The 9,557-nt window shown below is 42.9% G+C and overlaps 1 protein-coding gene across 1 annotated transcript; it reads right to left on the minus strand.

Annotated features, from left to right (window-relative positions):
• Positions 1–4,347: 4,347 nt before the first annotated feature.
• Positions 4,348–8,111, minus strand: pth2 (parathyroid hormone 2). The gene is made up of 3 exons (XM_036549186.1): positions 7,848–8,111; positions 5,187–5,296; positions 4,348–4,738 (listed from the first exon to the last, which is right to left on the minus strand). Exons 2-3 carry the CDS (start codon positions 5,294–5,296, stop codon positions 4,348–4,350), a joined length of 501 nt encoding a protein of 166 aa, XP_036405079.1. The 5' UTR covers positions 7,848–8,111.
• Positions 8,112–9,557: the final 1,446 nt, after the last annotated feature.

Consider the following 9,557-nt stretch of genomic DNA (forward strand, 5'->3'; position numbering starts at 1 on the left):
AAAGACCGTGATCAGTTGCACACTTGATCTTTTTTTTTTCCTTCTTTTTAAATCGCCCACCTCTATTCCATCACTGAATACGAGTAAAGACTGATCCTCCCCGCCCCCTAACCCTGCCGGCTCAAGAGGCCGGCCTTACTGCCCGGTCCAGAGTGATGGATCACCTCTGAGAGGGAAAGCAATAACACAGCGCCAACGCTGATGAATGGAACCGGCCGAAGAGAGCAATCTAACCGTGGCTTGTTGCGTTTAGTTTAGGGGGTTAAAGGCATTACGCCGCGGTCTCTCTCGCTGATCAACGGTCCGCACGCCCGTCACCAGCCTTTAGCTGCCTCATTTTCACACTCCACCTTTGGATCAAGCCAAGGAAACGGCACAGCGGGCGAAAGGAAAGCCTAGTCCTTCCTCCATGCGAACGCTGAATGAATGCTAGCCACGTTAGCACATGGACCCAATCTTTCTGGTTATTTATCGCAGCAACACTTGAAACGTTACTTTGATCATTTTAACCTTTAGCTGCCACGAAAAACTCGTTCTAATAACTTTGTTTCTCCAAACGTGTCATCTGTAATGTCTGTATAATTTTTAAAGAGCGGCAAAGAAATGACCTCTGACACGTGAATAGACTGCACTTCTGGTTTGATTTGGTTTGGTTTAGTTTAATAGAAGGGCGAAGATAAAGTTCTCCTCACCCTGAGTGGAGTTTCGCCAGAGCTGCACTAAATATCGCGTACGCACAGCCCTAGGGTTTAGGAGTCACTTGAGAGCCCATATTGTTCGAGTAAATACAGTAAATGAGCGTGGTATAAAGATCATGTCAGCAGAAACAGCGAAGGGATAAGAAAGGAAATGGCGAACTTCAAAATGCAGTAAATTACCTGCAGCAGCAGCTCACCTTACGGGGACCCACAGTAAGAGATTCATTCATAAATCAGGTGCACTGCGCATCAGGAAATTAATTGTGCACTCTCCATATGTAATAGGGCAGTGAAAGGACACTTTTTCCACCTGTGATTTATTCAGCATCTTTGGGCTTATGAAATATTCAATCTCAACGATACATTAATTCAGTAGTGAGCCAAAGACCAGCTGGGATAGTGTGCGAGTGTTGCCCACTAAAACGTGCTGACATGGCTGTTTCTCCTACCTGGTGTCCTGAGCACAACCCCTCTTCACTGAGCCTGAACACTACGAAACTCTGCTACCCCGATTGCTCAACACTGACGCCCTGACAGTGAATGTGTGCTCAGCTCTCTGTGCAGCGCCGTCCTTCTCCACTAGAGGGAGCTCTGTGTCACCTTGAGGAGGAAGGAAAAGGTTTGTCATGTGCAATTACACACCAGCTGTTCAAAGACAAGGAGGCAGAAGACACCATAAATAATCAAAAGAAGTTTTTATCTAGATGTGCAAAGCATACAGCTGCTCATTTTAATACAGTATATAGTAGGTCCCTTGGTAATGCAGTGTTTTTCCTCCTTGCTGGATCAACATCAACTTTGTTGCCTGGTATTCTGGCCTAACGGGGGCAAGACCTGTTACTATTCACACTTAAACACTGTTCCCATGCCACTGTTCTACAGTAAAAATGGATGTGTAAAAATGTTCCTATGACACTGCTCCCCGCTCAAAACTGCACGAGTTCTGCATGTACCCAACACTATGGCACCCACCCAATTATAGTCTCAGACAACACACATATTGTCACACACACATATGCAAAATGAACCCCTGAATTCCAAAATTCAAGTTGTAGTTTAAAATATTCACAATGGCCTTTGGGAAATATTTTATATATATAAAATGCTCTATATGTGAGTGAGTGTGTGTGTGTGTGTGTGTGTGTGTGTGTGTGCGTGCGTGCGTGCAATAAAATTACAGTGCATTTAACCATAATAGGGAATACATCAAGAAACAATTCCAGGATGAATCTACTCACTGTATGGATATGATCTCTTATAAGGGTACATTCTCTAGCCTCCATACTCGCATTAATCAGTTTCTATTGCCAGTTATCTCCTGCCAAAGCTCAGCACAGCTGAGACAAGTCTGCATTTTAGATGTGTAAGCTATTTTATACCTGTAAATATTCTACAGCTTAGCTAGTGAGAACACTTAAGCATCAAAGTTCAAGGTACCATTACTGTATGGGAGATGGTCCAGAACTAAACTCTTTTTTTCCCAATTTAAACAGTTAAATGCTGCTCTCAGATACATTTTGCATACTAATAGGATTAGTTTGGCTGTAAGCACTACTTTTGGAACGGGCACACAAAGTCACTCGGCGCAGTGCATGAAATGAACAGGATGCTTTTGTACTGAAAAGGCAAAAAGACTAAACAGACCCCACACAGAAAAATAAAATGGCTAACTTAAGAGAATTTTCTGGTTTGTCCACATTAAACTGCCACTACGGCGAAGAGATCGTTCCTGAATTAAAAGGGATGGCAAGAGCACATTTAGGTTGGCCTGTTATACCACTTAACACAATAGGTAGCTCTCAGACTCTTTGCCAGCGCTCACATGAATTCCCTTCTCTGTCAAGTCAAGTCATCGTAATTTTAGCTATACAATAGTAAACAATTAAATATGGTTCTTCATTAGAATTTATTCTGCTGGAAACAAGTGCAGAAGCCAAGCTTAAATAATATTGGTTGTGGAAATAACTGTGTTACACCCCAGAAACTACAGTTACGAGGTCGCTTGTTCTGTCCCTTTTTTTAAGCCAATTTCCCTCTTGCAAAAACCAGTGAGTAGCACTATATAGCCCTGTGAATGCCTTTTTCATCTCTTCAAAGAGCACTACAGCTCTAATGCCCTTTGCCCCTCTTGTCTGTTCTTCTCCCTCCATCAGTACATTCAAGTATCATTTCAAAACTCACCTCTTTGGGTTATCCTTTGAATATTCCATATCTCTTACTTTGTATTGCCAGTCTGTTCCTGTCTACTACTGTCCTATTAGTCTATGTATCTCTCTATCATCCACTGTCTCCCACTGTTAGTTTGTGCAGTGTTTGTGTTCACTTTAAAAAGCACTTTGTATGTGTAATCTAGTCTTCTTCTTCTTCTTTATGGGAAATGGTGTGTTCCTGACACCCACGTTTCAGGGTTATTCACCCTAGCTTTTGTATTGTAATGATAATGCCAGTCAGTATTAATGTTGTGTAATGAAGGAAGTGATCTGTGTTCCAGTACCAGGCTACCACACGGCGTCGCTCAGACGACATTCACGGAGAGGAGCGCGACACTCAGACACCTGCAGTGCCACACCCTGCAATGCTCAAACCAATAGGGCCTGCTGAAGTTCAACCAATTTTGCACTAGCTGAAGAGGACATGCTGGCAGCATGAATGGATGTCAGGTGCACACTTTGTGGCAATTATGTGTTATTTGGCCTCTTGTACAGTTGTGGACAGGACGACTTTGACTTCATTAGAGTGAAAGGAGAGTAGTTTCCAGTAGTGGAGAGGTGCAGCGTGGCCACCAGAGAGAAAAGCAGTGCGAGAACAAAAATCTGTTTCCACAAGGTGAGCCTATTTTTAAACTGTTTCATCCTCCATAGCCCGGCTGAACCATGTTAGGACAAAATACAATTAAGCAAGTGAAAAAAGAATGCATACAATGTAGGATATTACAGCATTTTACAGATTACTCACAAAAGAAAGGTTAAAATATGCATGAAAATATCACAGAATATACAAAGTAACTTCTGCTAAAAATCTGCTGAAAAAAAGGGAAAGGAAGAAACCTACATACATTTATTGAGGGTAGTAATGACTGCTAAATATATCTTACTGTAAGGCTTTAGAAAGTGAGAGGAAGGGAATGTGTAAATTTATGAACTGCATAGATTGACAATGACCGTTAGCAGGTTAAAAAAGAAAGTAATAAAAAAAAGAACAGTGGATTCAGTTCATGCTGAGTCCAAATTGTAATGTAGAAAACTACAAGGCATATTGAAATTCTGTACTTTGGTTGCAAGGCACTGCCAAGTTAGCTTCAGCCTGTGCATACAATACTGGTCTCCCAGACATCTTTAAACATCTACTACATTAACGGACAGGAGTTATGAGGAGTGTGTGTCAGCTGTGAATGTATTTCAGTTTGCTGAAGTGCATACCTCACTTGCTGCCACACTGGATCTTCACACACACACACACACACACACACACACACAAACACACACAAAGATATCAGCTGTCAGTATTTACTGGAAAGATCAAGGGCAGCTACATGTCACGAAGCTCAGTCAGCCAACAGTAATATGCTCAACTTTTATTCATTTAGAAATTAATGAGAAATTGATTTTCAATCCTGTAAAAACCCATTTTTATTAAAGTGGCGAGGGTTTCATGGGGAATTGACCACCAGCAGTTTCTGCATGTAGGAGTTGAGCCACTTCTGCCTCTCCATGGCCGTCAGCAGTTTACTTTTCTGCCGAAATGCAGCATCGTCTGCCACCACAATATTCCTCTTCTCCTCATTACCTGCTCGTGGGGACGAATCAGACGGCCAGTTCTTTCCAAGTTCTGACTCCTCTGTGAGAGCCTCCGTCTGTGATTGGCTCATGGGCAGCCAGGTGTCATCAGCCACGAGCTCAGCCTTGGGTTTGGGGGCAGAGAACTCCGGAGGTGACATCATCTGAATGCTCCAGTCACGAAGGGAGAAGGAGGGATACAGCACTTCCCACTGGGCCAGTTTGGACACATCTTGGCTGATTGGCGGAGACGCCAGTCGAGAACTGGAGAAGGTATGAGAGCAGGACAATAGTCAGTTTACAATGACTTACTGCCATGAAGTGGACAGTTAAGAGCAAAGTGAAATGCATTAAAAACAGATACGTCATCCAGCATCATCTCATGTTATCTGTTCTTATTTATTCAGGAGTATTAATGAATATGGAGAGCACACAGTGCTTAGCAATGCAACTCGTGAAAAAAGCAGCTGTATCACAGATTGTATTTTATTGTAATTTATTACGACCAGATACTCAGATCATGTGTTCCAGTAAACATCAAGAGGCCCTGGCTAACCATGGATGCCCTGTTTCACGCCTCTTCAAGACAGTTCACAACAAGTCAGTGTGTCAGAGCGCTTATTGCTGCAACAATTTCAGAGGCTACACTTTCAGTGTGAAGTGCACAGAACCAAATATCTGGACATATTAAACAGAGGATTTTTGGCTCTACCTCTCCAGGGGGCGAAGACGAGGCAATGGGAAGCCTGAGGACACCACGCTCATGCCCAGGAGAGTGAGAAGGAGGAGGGAGGACCGAGGCGAGGGAAGGAGATGAACCATCTGCACATGGAAGACATTACTGGAACTTACAACAGTCACAAATTTTGACCTTCAATAAGTATTCTCATTCAGTAAGCTATGTCAAAGTCTCAGGAACACACTCACATGCAGGTTAAAGTTCAGTTATTCACATGTGTTCACCAGCCCATGTGAACTCATTCACATCTAGCACTGTGTGAAGCACTTAAATCACCCTTCCCCATATGCAACAATGAGTCATTGCTTCTGCACTAAGACTAAATTGCAAACAGCTCTTCATGCATTGTTTCCACATACTAATTCACATGTAGAATTCTAGCCAATTCACTCAGATTTTGAATTTTTATTTTGTTTTTCATTGATAACAATTACTTGCGGTAATTGTTTAGCAATTGCAGCAAGAAATATTTACCACATATAATCATTATTAATGAATTCAAAACCTAGGTATATTTAAAGATTAACATTTTGGACAGGCATTGGATGATATGATAGCTAGTTAATTGGAGACACCTAATTAAAGATTTGGTTGTGTAAAGATCATTTAAACCTTCTTGAATGGATCAGACCATAAAAACATTCATTTCAATAGTGAGTGCATACTGAGCCCTTTAGTCTGGGATTTGAAGCCAGTCATGTCATTTGCCATCAATGACCGTGAGCCTACACCAACTGAACAAATTGGCTTTGTTGCGCTGGGGATAAGGGTGATCAGAATCAGCCAGGGTCTCCTTGTTGCGGTGCTTTCAACACCCTGGGACTCGCTTTGGGCGTTACTCAGTTACTCAGATAGCCTTTTCCCTCTAGTGCACTGTGGGATTTGTGGCGTTTATGTAAACAACCTTCTTGAGGAGAACATCGCTCAGCCAGCACTCCATTAACACTTAACATGATTTACCGGTCATGCTTACTTGAGTGGAACATTAATAACAATTACATTAATACAACAGAGCTCTCATGCAGAAAGAGTGTTGGTAAAATAAAAATAAATAAATATATAAAAACTGACTGAAGAAGACATGCTGGGTAACATGTCTGCTGGATGTATTAGCTAAAAGGACAAAGGATTAAACCCCACACACGTCTTTGCAGCATCTCAGTAGCATTTAAAAAAAAAGCCCAACCGAAGACTAAAGGTTAGCAATAAAAGGAGTGATCTGGAAAAGAGCACAGGACGTAAATTTAAATGGCAAATGACATGCCAACTGTGCCATCTGTCAGATTTCCCCAGAGGCTTAGCTTCTCAAATGTTTCCGAAAGAATGCGGAGATCTGAATGAAGAGGTGCACACCCTCTCATCATCCCTGCCTTTTAGGACAGTGCAAAGGCTTTGTCATATGAATTGACTGAGATTCAGGGCACTTCCATTCCCATCTGTGCCTGCTAAATGATGGTGCCTCTTATAGACCTATATTAGTTCAGAAGAGTGCTATTGGCTGATTTTTACCTATGCCAAGAGGAGGATTTTATTACTATGGAAGGTGACTCTTCCAAATAGGCATTTTAATTATCTAGACTTTTTTTTTTCGTTGCAGAGAAGTATCAATCTGGAAGACATTACAGCTAGATGTGCTAGAACCTCTATCAACTAACAAATTGGAATAGTGTAAATGTAATATTGTGAATGTGTTATTTTGTGTTCACATTTTTATTTAACCATTCTTGTCTCATTTTTCATTTCCTTTTTTGCCACTGCATTGTTTACTGATAGTATTACATTTATCTATGAACATGTCCTTCTTTTTTAGCAGATGGTCTTATTCAGAGCAACTTACATGGGCTACACGTTTATCCATTTATACAGCTGGATACTCACTGAGGCAACAGTGGGTTAAGTAACTTGCCCAAAGGGCAAGCAGTGTCTCAGCAGGGAATTGAACCAGCAACCTTTTGGTTAATAGTGCTGCTTACCACTCCACCACACTGCTGCCCTCACTTTTGAAATACAGCTAAATTTAATGTAGTTGCCACAAATTAAAAATGCATGCATCTCCTGTAATTAACATCATAGGAGATGTACAGTTTTTGTAGTTCCTTCCCATTCCCAAAATATTTGACTATTAAAAATGTCAAGAAAAAACTACAAAATCTACATGCTAAAATAAAGCTTAATTAATATTAAAATGAAAACAATTGACTATCAACATATTCAAGCTCTTCTGGTTTGTTTCATATAAAGCATAAAATACATTCTGATATATTTTGTCAAATAAAGTAGAAGGCAACATGAAAACATTTTTTTACATTCTCTGAAAACTCAATTTTCAGCATATATTTAGAAGTACAGATTTATTCACACACTCCCTCCGCACAATCTGTAATTACCAGGCGGTTGCTGGTACTGGATGTCTTGAAAACCCTTTATCTCCACTTCATACTGCACATCACTAATTAGTGTTAATATTTTGGAGCCTCGCTGCAAACTTTACTGCGAATGGATTGTCAAGAAGAAAGTAACAACAGGGGAAAAAGGGAAACTTAAGTCTTGTTAAAGAACTTGAGTTTAACAGAAGTAAATAGCACAACATGATTTATCGCATACACACACCTGCTGAACGAGCGCGCTTCTTACCTTAGTAGGTGAACAGGGGGACGTGTCTTGGGCTTTTGGCTGCGTTGTGCCACCGCACGCCGCTTTTCGGATTCCGACTCCTCAGGTGTTAGCGGGTGTGTTCGGCTGTGTCCAGGTCAGCAAGGGGCCGCGATAACACGACACGGGCCCTGAGGGCGTGTGGTGTGGGGCTGCGTTCCCACGGCAGGCACACAGGGTCCCCCTGCGTTTCGGTGAGCTGCGCTCAGGGGGGGGGTCAGCTGTTAAAAAAGCGCCTTGCTGAATGAAGGTGCCAGAATTAAAGTGGGGCTCACTTCATTGTCACCCTTTATATATACCACACACTTCAGTCGGAGGCAATGCGAGATAGAGAGAAGGGGGATGAAAAGGCGTCATTTCCTCTTCGTAACTCAAAGGAGAGGAGACCGAAAACTCCGCCCCTGGATGTCCCGTTTGCTACGCTTCTTAATATAGCGCCGGGAACAGAGGGAAAGCACCCGCTTGGACGTCAGACTGCCTAATGATGCCTGCATGTGAAGGAACAAAGTCGCAAAACGTATGTGCCCACATGCACTTCAGAAGACACTTCGTAGGATATCAGGGAATTAACATTGCATCCCCCCCCACCCCCCACCCCCCCTTCTCTTGTCCTGCAAAACATCACCTCTTGCCCTCATGGGACCCATACCCCAGGTGGAGGGGAAAAAGTTCAGGTGGAACATCTACAGAACAGATTACAGGTAAGTGGTACCCAATTTGCAAATTGTTCCTCTCATTCTGTTCCTCTGCCTACGCGCCCGCAAAGGTACAGGAAGTTGGCCTTGTTAAAAATAATAGTAATAACAAAAAGAAATGTCAGCGAGACACATGTAGATGCACACCCACACTCACACACGATAACAAAGAAACACTCAAGCGCACACTCGAACGTACACAGATCCTAAAAATACAGATACAGATACACAATCGTAGAAACAAAGTCCCGCTTGAGCCCACATTTAGACAGCTCATTATAAACATCCATTAACGTTTAGTTAACATCACTCGTCATACTTCTGGTACTGGGAGACTCAAATAAGACAAGGAAGAGGGACAACTGCGGTCAAAATGAAATGGCCACGCTCTCCTGAATGGGCATTCGTCTGCATGAGCCGTGAGCTGGTGAGACCGCATCATTAACTTCCTTCATTTAAAATAATGGTTCCGACAGGAAGAGTTGGCTGAGGACTCATCAGCAGAGAGGAAGATGTTCCCTCATTACCGCGAGTTGTGGCCGTGTCGTGTCCGTGTGGGGCGAGAGACGGGACGACTGAGAAAAGGTCGCGGGGTCAGGCTGCTGATGTAAAGGCCCCCGTGGCATGGGGACCCACGCCGAGCATGGCTTGTCACCCCGTTAGCGAGGGTGAAGCAGAGCGAGCGAGCACATCGCTGTTCAACCAGGAAGGGCTTTACCCGCAACGCGTGCATACGTCGTCAGCACATGAGGTCTTTCTACTGCGGTTCCTGTGTCCTGTGTTTAACTAATACTGCTCCATGCTCCCTCTGCTCCCAAAGACAAAGTTCCCCTGTCGTACTCATTTATGACACCCCCACTTTTCATACTGAAACCTCAATACCAGAATTGCATAACCTGCATGATTTTGTGTCCGGTTTGCTCTGCGAGGTCTATGGATGATTTCAATGCCCACATGGTACTGAAATTGGCAAGTCTCACAACTGTAATCATGAGAT

The sequence above is a fragment of the Megalops cyprinoides genome, chromosome 17 (genome assembly GCF_013368585.1).
Source record: "Megalops cyprinoides isolate fMegCyp1 chromosome 17, fMegCyp1.pri, whole genome shotgun sequence".
Taxonomy (NCBI): Eukaryota; Metazoa; Chordata; class Actinopteri; order Elopiformes; family Megalopidae; genus Megalops; species Megalops cyprinoides.

Coding starts and splice junctions, on each gene's coding strand:
- pth2 (XM_036549186.1), bottom strand. CDS start 5,296: ATGGTTCATCTCCTTCCCTCGCCTCGGTCCTCCCTCCTCCTTCTCACT. Junction 4,739..5,186: donor CGTCTTCGCCCCCTGGAGAG/GTAGAGCCAAAA, acceptor TACCTTCTCCAG/TTCTCGACTGGCGTCTCCGC.